The sequence below is a fragment of the Vicugna pacos genome, chromosome 18 (genome assembly GCF_048564905.1).
Source record: "Vicugna pacos chromosome 18, VicPac4, whole genome shotgun sequence".
Lineage (NCBI taxonomy): Eukaryota > Metazoa > Chordata > Mammalia > Artiodactyla > Camelidae > Vicugna > Vicugna pacos.
The window spans coordinates 12896760-12918033 of record NC_133004.1 but is presented as its reverse complement, the minus strand read 5'-3'; the positions used below and the strand labels follow the sequence as shown (position 1 = coordinate 12918033).

Genomic DNA, 21274 nt, shown 5'->3' with positions numbered 1-21274 from the left:
CTTAACTCACTGGGCCTGAGTCTCCTCCTTCATAAGGCGCAGATCTCAGCCGGCCTTGGGGGCTTTGGTGGCGATTAGAGTGGGGTTATGAAGAGCATGTAGGACCTCCTGAGGCCCGCGGTGTGTGGGCGGCTGCAGTGGAGGTGGGGGTGGCTATCAGTTTGGTGGGTAACAGGGGTCAAGGTGGTTAAGAGGTGAAGGATGAAAATCAAAGGTGGGTTTGCCTCCCGTGGGCCGTGGGGGTGGTGGGCGTGAAGAGGATTGTGGAAAGGCAGCCTGGTGGAGGGCAGGGGGACCAGGTGGGAAGAGTGGGGAGTGCTGTGGAGGGGTCCCAGAGACAGTCACTTGTAAGGCGGAAGGGACTCATTATTAAAGTAAGGACTTATCACGTGCCTGCTGTGGGGAGGTGCTGCACCAGGGCCTTGGTGGAGGGATGAATCAGCCACAGTGCCTGCCCTCCAGCAGCCTCTGCCTGGTCCAGTCACATCTCTTCCTGGAGATCTGCAACCTCCTCCCCGCAGGGTGCTCATCTCCACTGCAGCCAGCGGGAAGCTCCATTTCCAGAAAGAGAAAAAGAGAAAGAGATAGAGACACACATCCTTCCTGTACTTGCAGACAAGGCCCTTGCTGACCTCGGCTCCATCCCCTGCCTCCCCAGCCCTCCCTGCACACCAGCCACCCAGGCCATGGGATTCCTCCAACTCACTTGGTCTTCCGTACTCGGGATTGTTATTTTAGTCCCTTGATCCACACTTCTCGATTTAGGAGGGTGATGGTCACATCAACAATCAGTTCTAAGACCCTGCAATACATACTCTGAAAGGGAGAGATGCCTGGCCAGCCTGGGTGACCACACAGGAGCCCTGGGAGGTTGTCCAGTCCTCACCCTTCCAGGAAGGTTAATGAAAACCAGTGTTAGTTACATTCTGCACCCCTCCCCCTCCCAACAGACATGAAGGGCGGACACTTCAGGCACTAGTACAATCTGGGGGACCTTTCCAGAAGGAACGTCATCAGATATACAAACCAACTTGGTGGCTCAGAATTGCAGTTTGTACTGAGAGCCCTGGGGAGGTAGTCGATAGGGTTTATTTTGCCCCTTGAAGATCAGCACCTCGGCTCAGAGCTTAGAAGAAATGCTGCTTCAGGAAAGAACCATTTCTTTGTGAAAATGAAATGCTCTTTACTTGAGAGGTTGTGAGACTGTTGCTGGGTCATGGAATCTTCCATCATCAGCGTCTCAAATTGTGTTTCAAGCACAGGAGGCTGGCAGATTTTTATGAGCTGCTCTTTGGAGAGAAGGAGAGCGTTGGAAAAAGTGTTTAGCCCTGGAAAAACTCTAAGTAGAAGCAAGGGCTTGAACCTCCCAGCCCTTCCAGAATTGCACAGCACTGTTTTGAGAGCTGTTATGACTGATCTTAAAGATTCAGTGACAGTGAACTTGTCAGCTCTGCATGTTTGGATCCAGCCAGTGGAAGAGTGGTGATGGTGGGTGTGTGAGCCCAGTGACTCATAGTTAGGTTAAAGTCACCCATAAGGCAGACCTGTCACATAACTGAAATAACCCTTGAAGTTTTTTTAAACAGCCTGCAAGGACTCACTGGGATAACATGGGTAAAAGCATGAAGCCGTGCATCCTATGTACCCAGTAAATGATTTTGCATTTGAGTTTAAATCCTGCTTTATTAGAACCATGCACAGTGTTTTGGAGAAAATTGCAAGAGGGGTATTTGTGCTTGGCTTCCTAGACTCCCCTCCTACAACCCCAAACAGCTGTCACTTGCGTGGCTGTGAGTGTTGGTCTCCTGAGCTCTTCCATGGAGTCTGATCTTAAAATGGGGATCAGGGCCTAAAGTGGGTGTGGCAAGGGGGCAGTATGACTCCTCCGAGCATCCAGAAACCCCATGGGCGTTAGTGCATGTGGCCTCCCCAGCCTCCTCCGGTCACTGTCCCCCTTTCAGATGAGCAAACTGAAGTTCAGATAAATTATGGGCCATGGTCACTCAGTAAGAACTGAAAAGCAGCTTTTCTCATTCCAGAATACAAACCACAAATATAAATTTTAAGATACACATAGAGTTAAATATAAATATGTGTGTGTGTGTATAAAGTTCCTTATAAATATACATGAAGTTCCTTAAAAATAATCTTGGGGGGACCAAGGAATGAGACTTAAACTGACCCTTAAGCTTACTGTTAAGTGTAATAGATGTTGTCATAAATTATGTGTGCATAGTATTTCTTAAAGGAGAAAATAATTTCCTCCCTTCTTTTGGGTAAATTGAAATGACCAATTTTGATCTTTCTTTTATGCAGATCAAACCGGGCGCTGATCAATGTCTGGATCCCGTCAGTGTTTCTCCGGGGCAAAGCCGCAAATGCATTCCACGTGTATCAGGTACTTACTGGTTTTCAGGTAGATGGCGCCGCTGGGGTGAAACCCACGCTTGTTTGTTACTGTCTGGTGCTTTTGCCGCTTGGTGATGGAATACTGCACTTAGAAGGTCACGGCCTCCAAACGCCAGCATCCACCTGCCGAGCCTCCCAGGAAGTGGTCCTTCCATCTGACAGGAGGAGGCAAGTGGTACCTCCTTGTACTGGGCAGGCCTCCTCCTGTGGCCGAGTCCACTCAGCACGTTCTGGTTGAGCGGAAGTGGAATTTGTTGGCTTGGGTTGCATTGAAAAGCCCAGGCACGGGTCTGGCCTCAGGCCTAACTGGATCTGTGGTCAGGAATCTGCCGTCACCTTCCATTCTGCTGCTCAGGCATGCTTTTCAGGCTGGCGCTCTCTGCGGGTTGACCAGGTGGCTCCCAGCAGCCCTGGATGCTCGGCCTGTCTGGGTGTCTCTTGAGGATTTGTCCTGGAGCACAAGCCCATCCCTGAACCTCAGGGTTGGTGACAGACTTCTTTGTGATGGGCCAGGTTGGAAGCGTGTGGCCGCTACTGGCCCTGAGGTGGGAGTTGACCTTATCTGACCACATGACTGAGAGAGAGGAGAGGTGGCTCCCTAAACCCTTGACAAGGGCGAACTGCAGACATTCCCTCTAGCTCCCTGGGGTAGAGCTGGCCACCCTCTCGTTGGGGATTGAGTCTCTGGGACCTCTGCTTTGGAGGTGATTGTGCCCCAACAATTGAGACCCCAGTTTTCCATCTTTTCTCTGATTTTCTGGTATCTCTTCCAGCCCAGCCTGCTTACCCTTTTTGTCTTTCTTCTTTCTCTTTCTTTTTGTAACCTGCTCTCCAGCCGTTGGTGTCCACTTGTCCTGGGACTGTTTGTTTTCAACTTTGACTCGTGGCTGCTTCTGGTTCTGCTATCATCTTGTATCACAAGTCTCATTAGGTTTTGGTCTCATTCCCCATGAGCTCTGTGAAAAGCCTCAAATTTTGTTGTCATGTTTCTTAGTGGGGACTTGACCATTGAAGAAATCTCAGCAATTAAGATGTTTTCCCCAGGAACTGGGGTGCAAAAGGACTCTGAACTCAAGAATAGAAGCCCTGGTTTTGTGTTGTGCCTTTAGGTAAATCTCAGTTTCCTCATCTGTAAAATGGAAATAATAGTAATACTTACTTTGCAAAGCTGTTGTCAGGATTCAAAATACATGGCGTCCAGTAGGCGCTTGGTTTTCGTGTCTCAACTTCCAGAATGATTGCCGTGTTCGGTCATTGGTGGCGGGACTGGCCTTTGGGCGTGTGTTATATAGGATGTATATGGGTATATAGGCACGATGCTCGCCTCTTACCTGAAACCTTATGGACACATGAGCTAGAGTTTGGCAGGGAAGTTTGCACTAGAAGGCCATTTTAGTTTACTTGTTCAGCTGGGCGACGGTAGCACTTTAATGAGTGTTAGGGAATCTGAGTGTTGGCGATGCTCTCAGCTCAGGCTTGAAAAGAGAATTAGCTATGACAGATTTCCAAATATCCTCTTCTCTTTTTATCCCAAACCAAACCAAAAAAAAAAAAAAGCCCTCATTGGAGTGGCCTTCAAGTTCTACTTTACAGCGATCAGAAAGCTGGGAGGTGTTGCCTGGAGGATGAAAAATGTGAAGCAGACAGCTTTATTTTAGAGCAAAATTAAAATGTGAGATCACTTGAGTGGTTTCCTTGACCTTTCATTTTTGACTCTTTCTCCTCCCCCTCACCCCAGGAAGCACCTGGGCAGTTCTTAGCTGCTGATAGGCGGTAATGGAATGACACGGACACAGCAAATATGCTGTTGCCTGGGAGATGGTTTCCACGGTGGGCACAGTGGCATTACAGCCACGCTCTCCCCATCCTTGACCGTTTCCAGAGCTTGCTTGGGTGTGGGCCAGCCAGTGCATGGAGGATGAGGCCCAGGTTTCGTGGGAGCCACAGGACTGGTAGCTTCCACATCACCCAGAGCAACTTCACCCTACAAGGGGGGGGCTCGCTGACATCTTTCCTGATCTTGGAGTGTATGCAGCAGCACTTCCTGAATGCAATCATTTTTCTCCTTTTAGCTAACAGTGCTCTGGTTGGTACCTCAGGAGCAAAAGCTGAGCATATGTTTGGAAGCATTTTAGAAAGCCTTTGTTATGGTGTATTTTTTTGGTTTTTGTTTTTTTTAAATGATATATTATACTGGAGAGAGAGTGACTCATTTAAAATGCTGGTACCATTGGACTATTTTTCTTAGTGAAAAAAATGCTTTCTATATATTTCCATAAAAGATTCAAGGTAATTTCTAGAGAAACACAGGAAAGAATGGTAAAATGGAAGTGAGAAATGAAATATCAGAGTCAGAGAAAATGTAAACTAAGAGCATTTCCATTAAGGAAACAGTGGAATCATAGTCATATATATATTCATATATGTATATCATGAGATCCTACATTGGTTTGTAAATTTCCTTTGAGCTTCCTGGCAGCCAGTGTGAAAATGAATGTGGCTATTTTGGATACTCCCATTGCTAATGAGAAGAAAATATGTCCGTTTCTCAAAGAGAGCTCTAAAAGAAATTTCCACACAGGGCTTTAGATTAAGTAATAATGAAGGGTGAGGTGGACAATGCCCTGTTGTAGCCCAATGACAAATCACTATCAGGTTTCATAATATCTCCCTCAAAGGAGGTCAAAGGCATAACCTCAAAATGAACCATAAATTCATTTGAAGAGCCAAGCTGGAAGGGTTGGCCCTGTAGTTTTCTCAGTAGATCTTTGCTGTCCAATATATGACAGCCACTAGCCACATGTGGCCCTTTAAATTTGAGTAAAATGGAAAGAAATTACGAGTTTCTCAGGCACACTAGCCACATTTTGAATGTTTCATATCCACATGTGGCTGCTGGCTACTGTACTGGACAATGTAGATACAGAACATTTCCGTCATAGCAGAAAGTCCTGTTGGATAATGATGATCTAGAACAGTCTGTCCTGGAGTGTCAGAAAGCAAGATGATTTCACGTGTGCTTAGCGAGGTTTTTAGATAGACAGAGACTGGACGTTCAATAACAAGTTCTAACAGACTCACAGGCTTAGAAAACAAACTGTGGTTACTGGGGGGGAGGGGGAAGGGATAAATTAGAAGTTTGGGATTAGCAGGTGCAAACTACTATATACAAAATAGGTAAACAACAGAGCCTACTGTATAGCACAGGGAACTGTATTCAGTGCCTTGTAATAACTTACAATGAAAAAGGATAGGAAAAGAAATATGTGTATAACTGAATCACTATGGTATACACCAGAAACTAACGCAACATTGTAAATTGACTGTACTTCAATTTAAAGCAAAAACAAAAACAAGTTCTGCAGGGAGACGGCCTCTCTTTCCAGTTCTTTGACTGCTGACGGTTTACCTGGAGGAGGACGTCTCCACGTCCGCACTGTGCCTGCATAGCCCTCTCCTCTTTCTTGGCAAAGACAGAGGAAGGCTCAGGGTTAACGCCTTTGGCAGGCAACTAACTTGAGCTCGATTAACAACACTGTGCTGTTTCGTTATGTTTATTTCTGTGTATGGCACAGAATTCTGTTTTTCCATTCACCATGGTGATGTACAGTTTCCTTTCAAAATAAATTTAAGCAGCAAGTGAGACCCACTTAAGGGCAAATACTAAATAAACGGTAATGAAAACAGCAAGAAGTTTAGGGCAGTGCTATGCAAATGAGTAATGTTTGGGAAATGCCATCTGTCACCAGTCTGTGTGTCATAGGAGATAGCTCATTCAGTCCTTATCACAACCCTGTGAGTAAGAAACTCCCCATTTTATAGACGGGAAAACAAAGGCACAGAGGCACAGAGAAGCAGTTCATTTAGTTACATGATTTTGAATCCCCAAAGCACTTTCTGACAAGGTACTGGTTTGCACAGATGAATGAATGAGGGTGGAGTCCAGCTCTTTATAATTCTGAGAAGCAGATGGAACAGTTGTCCTGAAAGGAAGGGCCCAGCCTGACCAAGATCTTGCCTATATGGATGGCCACATGCATCCCTGAGACCATGGGCCCAGGGTACCTCTACAGCCGAGTCAGGGATTTTCTGTAGAACTGCTCCAAGCCCCCTCAGCACACACAGCAGAGCCCTGCAAAGCCCAGAGCCAGGCATTGGAGGGTTTGCTTTAGAAAATTGCTAAGACAGATTCCCGTTCCCCGTGACTGCTCTGACCACAGGAGAGTTTCAGGGACGCTCGCTCAGAACCTCTTGTTTAAGGGTCCCAAGAGCCTGACCGCAGGCTTAGGAAATGTCCTTCTGATTGCAAAGCAGCTACGACAGCCAACCCGCTGCCCAGAGTTACTGGTCTCACTGCTTGTCTTGCGGAAGAGATTATATTTTGCACAAAGGAGTCTCGCCCAAAGTGCTGTCCCTTGACAGGATTGAATGCAAGCTGTTAAAGAAGATTTGTCCCTCCGCACCCCGTGGTTTTCACACTCTGCTCCCGTGTCCCGAGGAGGCGGCTGAGATGTGTTCTGGCATGAGAGTCAGAAATGCGGCACTTGATCAGTTGTCAGAACGAAAGCGGAATTGATGTCCAGGACTTTCCCAGCTTCAGTTTTTCATCGCTGAATATTTCTCATACTTCTGGCCCCTGCTAATGCTTGGCTGCCAGCAGCCACCAGCCAGAGACAAGAGTGATTGGACAGCAACAAATAAGACAGGAAAAAACCAAACCCTGTTTACCGCCTGGCCTTGCTTAGTTTCTCTCTCTCTCTCTCTCATAACATACAGTTGTGCTCGTAGGTTAGAATTTCCATCCCTTCCATGTGACAGCCTTACGTTTGTTGTTAGTTCCTAGTTTATACCTTTGCAAATGTTTAATCTCCTCCGCAAATACCCCAACTGCCAAACAAGTTCAAGGTCCACTGTCTTAATTTCTTACTGTGGTGTTTATAAAGTCATGTTAGACCTTAAAACAACCCACTTATTTTTGTTTCCTCAGCAAATATTACAGCTACTAAATTGGCATGAAATTATACATCAATACACTTACTCTCTGAACCCTAAGGTCTTTCCCTTTGAAAAGCACCGTTCGTGTAAGTACAGCTGGAATCAGTCCTCTACGTGGGATTAATTTCAGCCTTTGAATTTAGGCACCAGAATCACCGGCTACAGGGCAGTATTCCATCTACACAGCACCGCTAATGAGGTCTTCTTTGTGAAGAAGGTTGCTTTGTTTCAGCGAAGCTTTTTCCTTCTAGAATAAATCCCCTTTCCTAGGGACCATGGGGGGCTGTCTTGATTTAGAGAAAAGGCAGTACTCCAGGAAGACATTCAGTATTGGAGGTCCCCCCACCCCTGAAAGGAGATCACGGAGTCTGGGCAGGTATATTCAAGGTTTATTCTAGCGGAGCATCTTGATCTAAGTGGTGCAGGGAAAGTCTGTGACTGTTCACGTGAGTAATAGATCACAGGGTCTGGTGGGCTGCATGGGGCTGCAGGTGGTTGGGAGGATGGTGGCGCGCTGGCACTTCAGGCTTCGGGTGCCTCAGCCCTCCCTCCTCCTCTGTTTCCTGAGGTGGCGCGCCCACCCCCTCCGGCCCTCAAGTGGGCTTTTACCTCCGGTCCCGCCTTTCTGCTCCCTTCGCGCGCGCAGGCTCTGCGGAGAGGGAGGAACTCATTAAGTAGGGAAGGGGGAAGTGACTGCCGAGCACAGAAACGAGAATGGCAGCCGCAGTCACGGGGGCTGATGAGCAGCTGCGGTCCTCGCAGGTACCGTTGCAGGTGTGGGGGCACAGGGACGCCCCCCCACCACCCCCACGTCCGGTCCTGCCCGCCACAACTGCTGTGTACGAGGCAGGCGGGGACAGCGGCTGTGCATCTTTCAGTTTCTGCGTTTCATTCCCGCTCGGTTGGCTTCTGTGCTGCCTGAGAAGCGAAACTGTGGGAGCCTTTGCCTTTGTTCTTGCTCTCTCCTTCCTCGAGAACTTTCCATCCCACAAAGCCAAGCACCTCCGCACCTCGGAGGATTGCAGCACATTAACCTCCAGCTGTTCTTGGGATGCTCAAGGCTTCTGGGAAAGGCTGATACAGGTGAAAACAAAAGCAAACCCCAGAAAAGCCTGTTTTCCTCCCCTTGGACGTACGTGTCACTGTTTCTGTTACTGCTTTTATCTTCTCAAACAGAGGGAACTTTTTTCCCCCCTTTCATGGTATAATTCCTTTGTTTATCCCAGAGCTGTGTATTGAGGGCTTGCCAGATGCTGGGCACGTGCTAAATGCTGCAGAGCCCACAGTGAGCAAGATGTGATGGTGCACTTACCCCCTAACCTTACAGTCTCGAGGGGGACAGATGCTGTCTATCGCGTAAATGTAGCATCTCACAACGAGGGCTGCAGAGGGAGAGAGGTACGGGTGGGAGGTGCAGAGCCCACCGACCTTGCAAGGTGACAACAGAGGATGATGGATAAAGTGGTTACTAGCACAGCGCCTGGCCCGCGGCTCCTGTGCAGGCACCACCCTTAGTGACCTGAGAACCACTTGACTTGTGCTGAGCAGTTACACCTGGAAGTAGGCATAAAAGAATATTCCCCTGTTGAACTGAATGTTTCCTGGCATGTTTGCATGTTTAAACAGGCCTTATTTAGCCTCTGCTGTTACCGAGTCCAAACTCGTTCTGCTTGCCACATGACGGGCCAGTAAATCGGGAGATGAGGTGTTGGGGCAAGGAATAGCGGCTTTATTTGGAAAGCTGGCAGACTGAGAGGATGGAGAGCCTCCCTGCTCCAGTCAGAATACAGGCTCCTTTTATACAAAAAAAAACAAAAAAACAAAAAACAGGGGAGGGGATGTGGTTCGTTGTTGCAAATTTCTTGATGTAGGAATTCTTTGTTCTTGAAGCCATCCATGTGGGTCAGGCCATGTTGTCTCTGTAAATCTCCAACAAAACAAAGGTTATTCTCTATTTTGCAACTTGCCACCTCTACACAAGTGCAGAAGTGCTAGCATCCTTAAAGGTCAGAGCCCTGGGAATAGGCGCTGCTGTCTATTTCAGGCTAAAGGCAATGTTGTTTCACAAAAGGTGCAGAGCTGGCAAGACTGAGCCTACAAAACAGGGCACAGGGGTTAAAACTGAAGGGACAGATCCAATATGGAGTCAGATTTTTTCTTCTCTATTATATACTTGCTCAAGGGCTCTACGTCAGCCGCCTTTGGGGCTGCAAGGAGCAAAGTATCTTTGTGTGCAGGGTGTCTAGTTCTGGTGAGGAGGTGGGAGGCTCTTTCAAGCAGCTGAAATGCAAGGGCCATGCCCAGAGGCTCCATGGAGGCTTCGCAGAGCAGTGAGCTCTTCTGGAGGGAGAGTCCAGGGCTCAGGAAGTGAAACCTGGAATCATAGTTCATTTTTCCAGTGGGACTCCCTGGAGGTCTGAAAGCATTAATGCCTAGGCCCCAGTCCACTATGGTTTTGCCAGCCTGGAGCTGCCCAGTTGGTGCTAGGTTTGGTCTTGTTTTGAATGTAAGCCCACAGTCATCATGTGCTGAGTAGTGAATTGCCCTGTGACATCCTTCACCAGAGCCTTCCAGGGTGCCTGCATGTGGCCCCACAGCATCATCACCCTCTTGGCTCCCCCACCATGGAGGTGTCCCAAGGTGGCACCCCAATTTGACGCTGCCTCTTTATCCAGAGCCATGGGCACAGCTGCTGTGCAAATCCAGGCGAGCTAAATATATACATGTAGGTCCTCGGTTTCTGTATCTGGAATACAGCTGGGGTGGCCCCAGGGTACTGGTCGTCTTCACAGTTCTCTGCGACTGGCACTGGGTTATTGTTGATCATCATCAGGAAGTCTTCTCCTTTGACACCTGCTCTGTAGAGTCTCTCTTCTCTGCTGATTTAGGCAGTCTCTGTGACTCAGCAATGATTCTCATACTGGACTTGGACAACATCTCCATTTCTGATTGGGGTAGAAATGGACTCTAGTAAAATTACTGAGTAATAAGCACCATATTAGGAGTGCTTTTGGTCACAAGTAACAGATTATCTCCCTCAAAGTGACTTAACCAGTAGGAGTTAGTACATACAACAGAAAGCCCGGGAGCCAGCTGTCCAACGGCTTCCTCCTGTCAGTGGCTCCGCTTCCTCGTTACAGGACAGTGTCCCAATTGGAAAGAAGAGAGATTTTTATTTGTCTGCATTTTTCTTTTTCTTTTCTAATCAAAAAGGAAAATCTTTGACTATAACTTAATACAAAAAAGAAAATATTTCCATTATTCTTTGAATAGCTTTGTAAATTTTTTGTTTATATTTTTTGTTCATAATTGCCAAAACATGGAAGAAACCAGGATATCCCCCAGTAAGTGAATGAATAAATAAACTTAACAAATCAAAAAAAAAAAAAAAGGAGAATCTTTGCCTAAAGCCCTCCTGTGGACTTCCCTTAGATCCCATTGACCCAAGATGAGGTCACATAGCCATGCTCTCACTGAAAAGGAAGCTGAGAGAAAAAGAAGTCCTTCTCAGTCCCTGAACAGGTGGAAGACTCCGCCAGCAGGTGAGAAATGCCAGGAGGCTGACCACTGGGGAGGGCGCCGGGGCCTCTGCCACAGGCACTATACGATACATGGTGCCAACAAAAAATTAAGCATTCGATTTAAGGAAGAAATGGAAGATTTTATTCGAGCCAAATTGAGGATTATAACCCAGGAACAGCATCTCTGAAAGCTCCAGGAACTGGGTCTACCCATTAGAAGTCAAAACACAACTATATAAGCTTTTTGAGACATAGGGCTGTACATTAAGTGATGTATTATTGACAGTTCACACAGTCCAGATCTGCAGGTACCAAGTGGTGGGTGGGTCACTGTGGCCTCTTACAAGATCAAGAAGTAAGACTGTCTTTTAAGGAGCTGTCTTGTTGGTACCAGGAGAACGTTACTCTTTAGGGCTGAGCAGGTGTTTCTGCCGATGGGGAGGTTTGGTTGATGTGTGATGCAGATACACAGTGCACAGTGTGGGGGGAGGGGAGGCCAAAGGGCAGAGGAGTTTTATGTTTAGATTCTTCTTATCTTGACATAAAATGTCATAAAATGAATTTCATTTCACAAATGCCATTTAATCATTTTGGGCACCTTACGTGATAGGCACTATTATCATCTCCCCTGTTTTTGTAGATGAGGAAGGTATGGCGCTAAGGGTTAAATAACGTCTTCTGGGTCACACGTAACATTTCCTGCCTGTTCTGCCTGTTAATCCCCTGCACGTAGCTCACTGTCTACCCTAGGCATGTGCCGTACGTATATGTCCCATCACCTGTTTCCTGCAAGGAATTCTGCCCACAGTTTCATTGACCCATCACTCATTGTCAGAACTGCCACGGGCAGCTGATACTGGTGACAAGGTAATATTCTCACAGGGAAGAGAGAGCCGTGAGGACCGGAGTGTGGAATTGATGGGTCCCTGGGAATCTGAGAAATTTATTAAGGCAGAGACTTTCAGCCTAAATGTATAAAGTCATAGAGTTTGAAGAAAATGGAGAGCTCACCTGTGTGTGTGTGTGTGTGTGTGTGTGTTTTGAAAGATGTATTCAGTACAACTTTATATTTGGAAGGCTGAAGAAAAGACAGACACGGGCTTTGTAAAGCAGGTGAAGTGGACACACCATCTTGGCAGGTGGGATATCCACGTTTAACTCCCCGTTCATATTTCTTTTTCATATAAGGAGACCGAGAGAACTGACTTGTAGAAGAACATACTGCCAGCAGCACAGAGTGGGACGTGGATGTGTTGCCTCAAGCACTTTGTCTTCCTGCTGTTGTTGCCAAACTCAGGGTCCTCCAGTCTGATAAGATGGTCTCTGAGGCCCCTGAGCTCAAAGCCATCACTCCCTTGTGACAGCTGGGGCTGACACTTCCCAGGCCCCCAGGAAGCCTGCCAGACTCCCCGCCCAGGCCCCCAATCCTCGTCTTCCGGCTTCTCCTTTGTTGAAGAAACGGAGGGAGGAAGGGACAGTGGCATCTCAGAGGCAGAGGAGGAGGTGTTCAGTTCTACTCTTCAAGGCAACGGAGACAGCCTGGTGCCCCCCTTCCCGCTGAGTCACACGCAGAGGGGGCAGCACGTGTGAACCAGCCCAGATGCGGGCGGACCTCATTCCAGGCCCCCCTGCCCTTGCCTCCCGCGGGAGCCCGGGCTCTCAGAGCCGGCCTGGCCCCGAGAGTCACCACCTTCACTTACTCTGCTTAGATGGTGGTGTCAGTTTTTCTCAGCCCTCCTGAAATCTTTTTTCCAAATGAGGCAGGATGTAAATAATTACAGAATGGAAGAGGGGGGTGTGGAAGTCATTCTCTTCACGCAGTGCCTTCAGCATAGCTTCCTGAGCCCTTGTCAGGGTGGTCACCATGTCTCATCTTCACTTCCACCGTTAAAGAAACAAAAACCTACGTGAGAATAGCTTGGCTAGGATGTTAGTCTGTTTTCCTCCAGTAATTCTCTTGTCCACGTGCCCCAGCCTTAGCCAGCTGGTCCTTCTCTCCTCCCTTGTCTGAAAGGAGATTTCTGGTGAGAGTAGAAGTCCTGACAAAAGATGCTTTCCTGCCTGGCTGTTGTTTTTCGAAAGTCTGAAGTTTTGTTTTGTTTTTTGTTTTGTTTTATAGAGAGACTCGGTTGCATTTTTGTTGGCATCCCAAGGAGACAAGTAGGGGCTCTGGGGGAAAATCACCCTGGTGGCTGAGCCCCGGGACAGACAAGGCCTCCGAGAGAGGGTGGGGTCCCAGCCCGGGTGGGGTCCCAGCCCAGGAGGGGGTCCCAGCCCAGGCAAAACTCCTCGCCTGCCTGTGGGAGCAGAACCCCAGGACCACCCTGCAGGCTGGCAGCAAGCATGCGAGTGCCTGCAGGTCAGAGGTCCCCTCTGCATGGTCTGAGCCCCACACAAACGCCCACGCTGTCTTGCAGGCGGGGGATGGGGACAGGACCTCAGTAACTGCTGAGCTGGCCTTCCCCGCCAACTCGGCAGGATGGTCTCAGAGTCTTACTTCTGGAAACCTTGATTTCCATGCCCACCCCAAGCACCATCTGATGTGTCTGAATGAAGCCTTGTAATTACACAGGCGGAACAGGTTGTCCCTTCTCCCTACCCCACTTGCCTGAACAAAAGGTAAAAATAAAAACATAAAAATTCCAAGATGAGTTAATTCAGCTGTGGAGGTCTCCTCGCAGGAGGGTTGGTATTTGTGGCTTGGGATGCTGTGCAATCCAAGGCCCGGCGTCTGCGTCCATCAAGCCTTCCATCCACCCGACAGTGGGGTTGGTCTGCCATCATTTGCGGCAGGAGGAATGAGGCTCCCCACCTCCCAGGGCGTCATCTCGCTGAGCCTGGGCATGAAGTAAGGCCGGCAGAGTGGCCCTGGTCAGAGCTGGGAGGCAGAAGGAGTCTTCTCTCACCCAGGCCACCTGCCCCGTGCCCCCGACCCAGGCTGGGAATGCCTGCTTGACTCTTGAAACACCCAGAATGATTTGGGTTTTTCCCCTGTAGGGTGGTGAAAACTGATGGCCTTCAAGTTCACGTCTCCCCTGGGGAGGAGCTCTTGGGCCAGAAGACAGGACAGAAAACCTTCCCTGTCAGCTTGTCCGGGGAGCCTGGACGGTGGCGTGAGCAGCACTTCCCAGGGCATGGCCGGAGCCCACCTCCCTCCAGTCTTGTCTCCCACTTTGACACGTGGGCTCGGGACGTGGAGCGATGTGGCCTCATCCTCAGCTTTGTGAGGCTGAAACAGCCCCTTCACGTGAGCCCGAGGGGAGAGGAGAAAACCAGACCGGGCAGCGCTCTGCTCAGACTGGGAACCAGAAAGGCCGCGGATGATTCCCCCTCAAAAGCCGAGTCCCTGTCGGCTCTTCTTGAGCCTGCCGCTCCCGCCCACTGCGGTTGTGTGGACCACGGGCGGGTGAGCCTTCTCTGCCTTCAGCCACTGGACAGCTTCCTGGTGTTCCCCGTTCTGTCCACCTGGCTGCAGACTTTCTGCTCTGAGCTTCCGGGAAGGGGAAAGGGAAGGCATCAGGGAGGTAGGGGCCAGTTTTTCCTCTTGGAAGCCCACCAATGCAAGTGTGACGGCCCTAAGCTGCCTGGCTGTGGTGGTGGTTTGAAATTCCAGGACCCCTGCATGCTGGGAAACCGTTGTTTCCTGGCACGATTACCTTGTCACTCCTCATGATAGTCACCTGCCACTTTTTAATGACCAATTATTGTTCTACTACAGAGGTAAATAGTACAGAATTAAATTGGTTGGTATTTTAATTCTTAAGAACTTTACTGCTTTTCATCGATATCTGTAAAAGCATATGCCAGTGTCCCTTAAATTAACCTATTCAGGAAAGAAAGCATCTCCGTTCCCAACACAGACCAACACAGTGTTCGTGTTGACAGTGAGGATTTTTTGCCAGAAAACTGTTTTCCTAGTGGCGTGGGTAAGAGGGGGCAGGACACCTTTTTATCTGTCTGTGGTCTGGGGTTTCTGGGCGTGGTTTGGTCGTCTGTGCCGTTTCTGCCCTGATGTTCTAGGGTTTTCTCCACAAGCCCGATAGCAGTTCTGGTCCCAAGACTTGGGGCTCCCCCTCCCAGAGTCAGCGCAGACGTCTGCTCTTTCTCCCCGTCACCAGGAGCAGGCACTGTAAACCTGCCTAAACTTGTCTGAGATCTCGCGCTGGGCCGTGGGGGGTGGGGGCTAGGGATCGTGCTCAGCATCCTGTGACACCCAGGACAGCCCCACAACACCGACCTGACCAAGTACCAGTAGCGTCGCAGCCGACGACCCTGGCCTGTTTAGTTTAGTTCTGATGCTTTCATATGTCGGTCCCTGTGCTTGTTCCCTTGTGGGCAGGTTTCCACGGGGGACCGTGTCCTGGTACAAGGACTGGCGGTAGAGGTTGAATCTGAGCGGTCCCGAACATCTGGATGACAGGGCGTCTGACGCGTCCAACTCCTTGGCAGGACCCTGATCCTGAGAGGTGGTCACTGTTCACATCCAGGCCAGGACTCCTCAAAGCGGGTCAGTGTGAGCAACTAGCTACCACCTGATTCTTCTAACCAGGGTACTAATTCCTGATCTACACCTGCACTCTCTTCCTTGTGGGAGAAGGAAACCCAGCTCAAGTCAGTTGAAGAAACAAAGGATGGAGCGGCAGGGTATAGCTCAAGTGGTAGAGCACATGCTCAGCATGCACCGTCTCCAGTCTTTGGAGAAGATTGTTTTGCTGTCTGCGTTGGCTCTGTTCACAGCCGGACCGTGGGGGCAGGATGTCTGTGGGCACCTCCAGGCTTATGTCCCCGCAGCTTAGCTCTTCCGATTGGAAAAGGCCTCTGTTTATTCCATTGCTGTCAGTAGTCCTGGAGCTGAGCCCCGCTGTCCCTCGGTGGTAGGGGCCATGCCCCTCATCTAATCTCTGTGTCTACTTGGGCGCCATGCTTCCAGTACCTCCTCCTAAAGCTGCAGGCCAGGGAGAGCAAGGTGTTTCCCTAAGGGAAAACGAGGATGCTCTTACCAGCGGAAGGGGGATGGTGTCAGGCTGGCAAAAACAGCACATGGCCCCTTGAAGCCTTCAGGTTGGCTTAGGAGCCAGTTTGGTGACATTTAAGTGACTCTGCACCAAGATTTCTCAGCTGCAGCACAGTTGACATTTGGGGCCAGATAATTCCTTGTGGGGTCTCACCTGTGCATCGTAGGACGTTGAGCAGCATCCCTGGCCTCTACCTGATATGGCCTCTGCCCTCTCCCCAGTTGTGACAACACTAGATATCTCCAAACATTGCCAGCGTCCCCTGGAACACGGAACTTCTGCTCCACAGGGATCCATCGAATGCCGTGGTGGTTTTATCAGGCGTTTATTGGTCTTGTTGGACATAAATGGGATCGCATGATACATGCCCTTCCCTTCGGTAAACAGACCTCTCTCCTCCGTACTCTTTTTAAGCTTCTGCAGAATATTTCCTAGTATGAAGGAATCATTTATATATCCGTTCTGATGACGGACATTTAGGTTGTTTTATTTCCTGCCCCTTGCAAACAAAGCTGCCAGAATTGTCCCTGTACAGACCTCTCTGAGTACATCGGAGGTAATTCCCCAGGACAAAGAGCTAGCAGCGGATTTGCTGAGGAGAAGTGCATGCGTTTTTTATCTTACTAGGCCTGAAAGGCTAAACCAATTTTCAATTATAGCACCAGGGCAAAAAAATACTTTGTCCCCACGTCCTTGCCAGACTTGCGTATTATTAATCTTCAAAATTTTACCAACGTGATACAGAAAAATTTGCTTTCATCGATGTTTGAATTTGCATTTTTCTTATTACTCATGTGGTTGAGCATGTGTCTGTGGTTTTGTTTTTTGTTTTGTTTTTTGGTCAGTGCTTTAATTTGCCTTTTTCTTTTTTGGTGGGGTGAATTGCCTGTTTTTGTCTTTCCCCCATTGTTCTGTGGAATTGTTCATCACTTTCTTGTCAATTTATACGAGTCCTTTGGATAGTAATTCTTTCTATTATATGTTTTGGAGTCTTACTTGTTTTTTAACTTTGTTACGAGAATTATTGAATGTTTGTTCTTTTGTTTTCTGGTCACAAATCTTGAGAAGCAAGGAGGTAGGCTCTTGGTGGACCTACTGAAGTACTATGCTTGTTTCATTTCACTGTTGCAACAGCTCCAAGATCTTGTAGACATTCTTTTCATGTTAAGGGTGGAGAATGAGATGTTTGAATGGTAAGCAAATAACCTGTCCAAAGTTGGAAGATTTTTGCTGGTCTCCCCACCCAAGTATAGGGTTTTTACTTGGACTCTCAGCTGCCTTCCAAGAACAGAATGGAGACCAGTGAGTGGAAGTTGGAGAGAAATAGGTTTTGGCACATCAGTGAGCTCTCTTACCATCTGTTTGTCTGTCTGTCTGTCTGTCTGCCCAGCCACCCTGCAGTGGGCTAAGTGCTGGCGATGGAGTTGTAAGTGACAGAGACAGTCTTGGTCATTGACTACTTGATGAGTAAGACTGAATACGGAGAGCCCTTCAAAGGCAGGATGGTCTTACCAAGTGCTCATTTTGACCCCCAGCCACATCTGACCCCTACCCTATGCAGGAAGGACCAGATGACCTCCGAGGCCCATTTCCAAGCTTAGAAGTTTGTGAAAACTTGGCTGACTGTCACGTCTTGCTGGTCTGCATGGGTGAACACGCACATTCGCTGCTCTTAATCATTGCTGATTTTGCTGCCCCAGGGTGAAAAGTGGGCACACGGGTACCCTCCAGTCCATCTTGAGGCTGTGAGGGCAGGAAGCAGCTGGTATGCTTACTGACCCCCAGCCTTGCTCTTCTTGGAAAGAGCTCCCTCTGGGTGCTTTGGGGCCAGCAGAGTTATGACTGTAGACTAAAGACTTGCCCCTAACCCAGGGTGGCCTGAGCAGAGAGTGTGCCATAGCCTCTTGTTCCCTGTTGTGGTATCTCAGCAAAAGCCACGTAGGTTGTTGCCATGGTTCTCATGCAGTCAGCATGGCTGTGGCTACCATGTTTACCATGTCCTAGCCTGGACCTGGCCCTGAAATCTAGGCCCAGGACCACATTGTGCCACCATATGCAGGCTGTGGCCTGCTACTGCCCAGTAGGTCAGCTCCATGAAGGCGCAGCTGACTGTCAGTTGTGTTTGCTACTGTAGCCCCAGTGCCTAGAACAGGGGAGGCAAGCTCAGTATGTATTGGATGGATGGGTAGATGCATGGATGGGTGGATGGATGAATGAACAAAACTACAAACGAACCTACAAACATCCTGACCAGTGGGAAGCCCATGTCTGCCATCTTGACTTCATACTCTGGACTCCAATTCTCCAACCGTGCTCTCTCCTGATAGACCCCTCTCTTCTTATTTTGCATTTCTTGTCAGACTCTTTCCTAAACCACCAGTCTCTCCTGGATCCTTCTTGTTGTCAAGATCCTGCCTCAGTTCCTAACTGATTCAAACAACTTTCCTCATGGCTTGCAACTTGCCCAGCCTTGGTTCAGAGAGTTTGGCCTGCCCCAGGTCTCACGCTGCCTTGTGGTACGGTGGGGTAGTAGCAGTCTCGTTTCTGTAGAGTTTGGTGGTCAAGGGTGGCCCCTACCATCCGCTGCACCGCCGCCCCGCCAGCTTCCCCAGGATCACCTTCATACACTCAAGGCCCCAGTCCCAGCACCTGCCGCGAAGCCTTGGGTCCTGGAGGTAGGTGTTCAGGATCAGCAGGAGGGACTTTGTGAAGGGCAGACAGTGAGGATCCACTGAGCTTCTCTGAAGGATCAGGCACTGTGCTAGGTCCTGGGGGTACATCGGTGAGCTTGATAGACGTGATCCCCCTGCCCCCGTGCACCCCCTGCTGTCTCATCAGAGAAGAGGCTTTAAACATAGTAATGGGGAAATCATGTACAAATGACTACGTAGGTGCAAACTGTATGCGCTGTAAAGGAATACAGCACAGGGTTCCAGAGGTGACAAGAAGGGGCCTGATTAATTGGGGGTAAGAAAGCCAGTTCTCTGAGGACGTCTACTCATTCCTGAAAGACGATTTGGAGTTAACTGAGTAAATGGAAGAGGGACATTCTAGGCAGAGGGAACAGCGCATACAAAGCCCTTGGGGTAGGACAGGGCTTGGTCCACGGGAGGAACCGGAAGGCTGGGGCGGAGGGAGGTGGGGGACTGGCTCGCGGCGCTGCAGCCAGCTGTGTCCGTCTGTCTGCCTGCCTGCTCGCCCGCCGACCTGTCCAATCAGGACGGCAGGAGTCTGGGTGAGCGAGAACGGCGGGTTAGCCTGGCAGTGCGGCCGTGGAGGGGAGAGCAGGTGGTGCGTCTGGGGCGCAGGTTCATCAGGGTTCCTGAGCACCGAGGTGGTGGTTCCGATGTGGACTCTGGAGTCAGCCCAAGTGGGAGCCCAGATCTGCCACTTGGTTCATAGTCATGTGACCTTTTATAACAGAATCTGTCATCCTGTCCAAGCTGCAGATTTCCCACCTCTAAAATAGGGCAGCTGCTTCCTTCGTGGGGTTGTGAGCAGTAAATGGTTCTCCAGCCCGGGGCCTGGCCTCCTCTCCGGGTGGAAAGGATGCAGTGGGCTCGGTCTGTGTTCCCATTTGCTCAACTGGACAGGTGCGTGCCACCTCGGGCACAGACGTGTGCCTGTGGATGGGAAGACGTGTGTAGTGTGTGTCCTGACACCCACACATGTGCACTTGTTGGCACATGGTGGGCCCCAGTCTCAGTTATCCTTCTCCAGCAGGGAGTCCAGAACCCGGTCACCCCCTCCTTTCTTCCAGGTGATTGCATATTTGGGCACAAGTGTCTGTCCATCCCTCCTGGGCCGTGGGGTTTGATAGTGACTGGATGATGTGAATCGCGGTCTGCATGATGCTGATCTGCAGTTTCCTCATCTGAAGATGCTGCCTCCCCACCATCCCTGCCCCCCTGTCCCCGCCCCCCATCCCCGCCCTCTCCTGCTCCCGCCCTGAGGCTCACTCAAGGTGAAGGGGGCCAGATGTAGAAACAGTCGGTCAGCCACTAGGTAGCTGTTCAAATGGCAGCTGTCATGATGTACGTTTATGCGAGGAACGTTTTCCCCAGGCCTGTGGCACAGGAGTAATAACTCTTTCATTCCTGTATTTAAAAGAACAGCCCTGTCCATTGGTGAGTAGGTGCTTGGGTGAGTTCTCTTAGCATCTTTAGAGCTTGAATTGTGCTGGCGTTAGGGGAGATCCTGCATCACCTTAGTAAGTGTTCATCTGAACCGAGGCACTTAGACCATTAAGGCTGCAGTGGTTTTGGGTTTTTTCCCCTCCTTGGTCTGGACTTTGAGAAGCCTCGGTCTCCTAATCAGAAGTCAGCTGTGGGAGCGGGTGGACCGAGATGGGGCTGTTGCTTTAAGTTTTGGATCTTTGTGCTACCCTCCCAAACACAGAAGAGCATTTCGAGTCCAACCTTTAAAGGTTATCTCCCCGTGCCGCCGGCAGACTCATCCCGGGAGGCTGTGAATTCCAGCTCCGTGCCAGACTTCCCCACTGAGTGAAATCCTGCCAGACTGCTCTGGCTGTCTGGAGCTGGAGGAAGCCGCTCAAGTTGGCGGCCACGTGGAGGCTGCTTTTTTCAGGGTCCAACAGAGCGGAGACTGTGAGATAGGACGCGGGTGCCGAGGGAGGGGCTCTCAGGAGGTCCCGGAGTGATGACCATCGGTGGCATGACGGCCATCGCACTGCTCTGCATGACGGTGTGAGGACCAGCACACAGGGCGGTGGAGAGGAGGGGAGGGAGGGGAGAGGAGGAGTCTCCCCTCTGGGTTGCGATGCTGCTGGTCTGTCCTGGCCTAGACAGCAGGGGGCAGCCTGGAGGTGGGGAGCCTGGGAAGACTTAAGAGGGAAGCCCGGTTTGAACCCTTCCATTACTAGAAGATGCAGAAAGGAAAACAAGGTGCATTTTGCTGCACGTGATTTGGAGGACACTTGGTGCTGGACTGTGGATGTAGCTGTGTCAAGTTACCAAGTCTGCCCCGGCCCTGCCCATTTTTATGTGAAAAAGGACGTGGTAAACAGATACATGGGGCCACGGATAATAGTAAGCAGTTATACTTACTGAGCCTTTCATATACATATTTCTGATCCCTTGCCAGCACCCTGTGAAGGGAGGTATTTTCATCTTTGTTTACAGATGGGTAAACTGAGGTCAGAGAGGTGTAGTAACCTACCCGAGGTCACACAGCTAGTGAGTAGCAGGGATGAGCTGCAGACCTCGGTCTAGATGACCTTCCAGCAATATGTTCTTTAAGAGATAAATGCTGCCTCTTTCTTAACTGAGTTTCCCTAAGAAAAAAAGGAGAGAGGTGTGAAATAAAGATGAGGAG

General features: G+C 49.7%; 1 protein-coding gene across 3 annotated transcripts in view; it reads left to right on the top strand.

The window, feature by feature from the left end:
* Positions 1-21274, top strand: part of SNX29 (sorting nexin 29) — a 478692-nt gene that overhangs the window by 327646 nt on the left and 129772 nt on the right. For 2 of the 3 annotated variants that reach the window (XM_072942171.1, XM_072942172.1), the window contains exon 18: positions 2317-2398. In XM_072942171.1, the coding sequence (XP_072798272.1) occupies positions 2317-2398 (82 nt within the window). Of the gene's footprint in view, positions 1-2316; positions 2399-10836; positions 10941-21274 lie in introns of those variants that run through there. The other variant, XM_072942173.1, reaches the window with a different exon arrangement.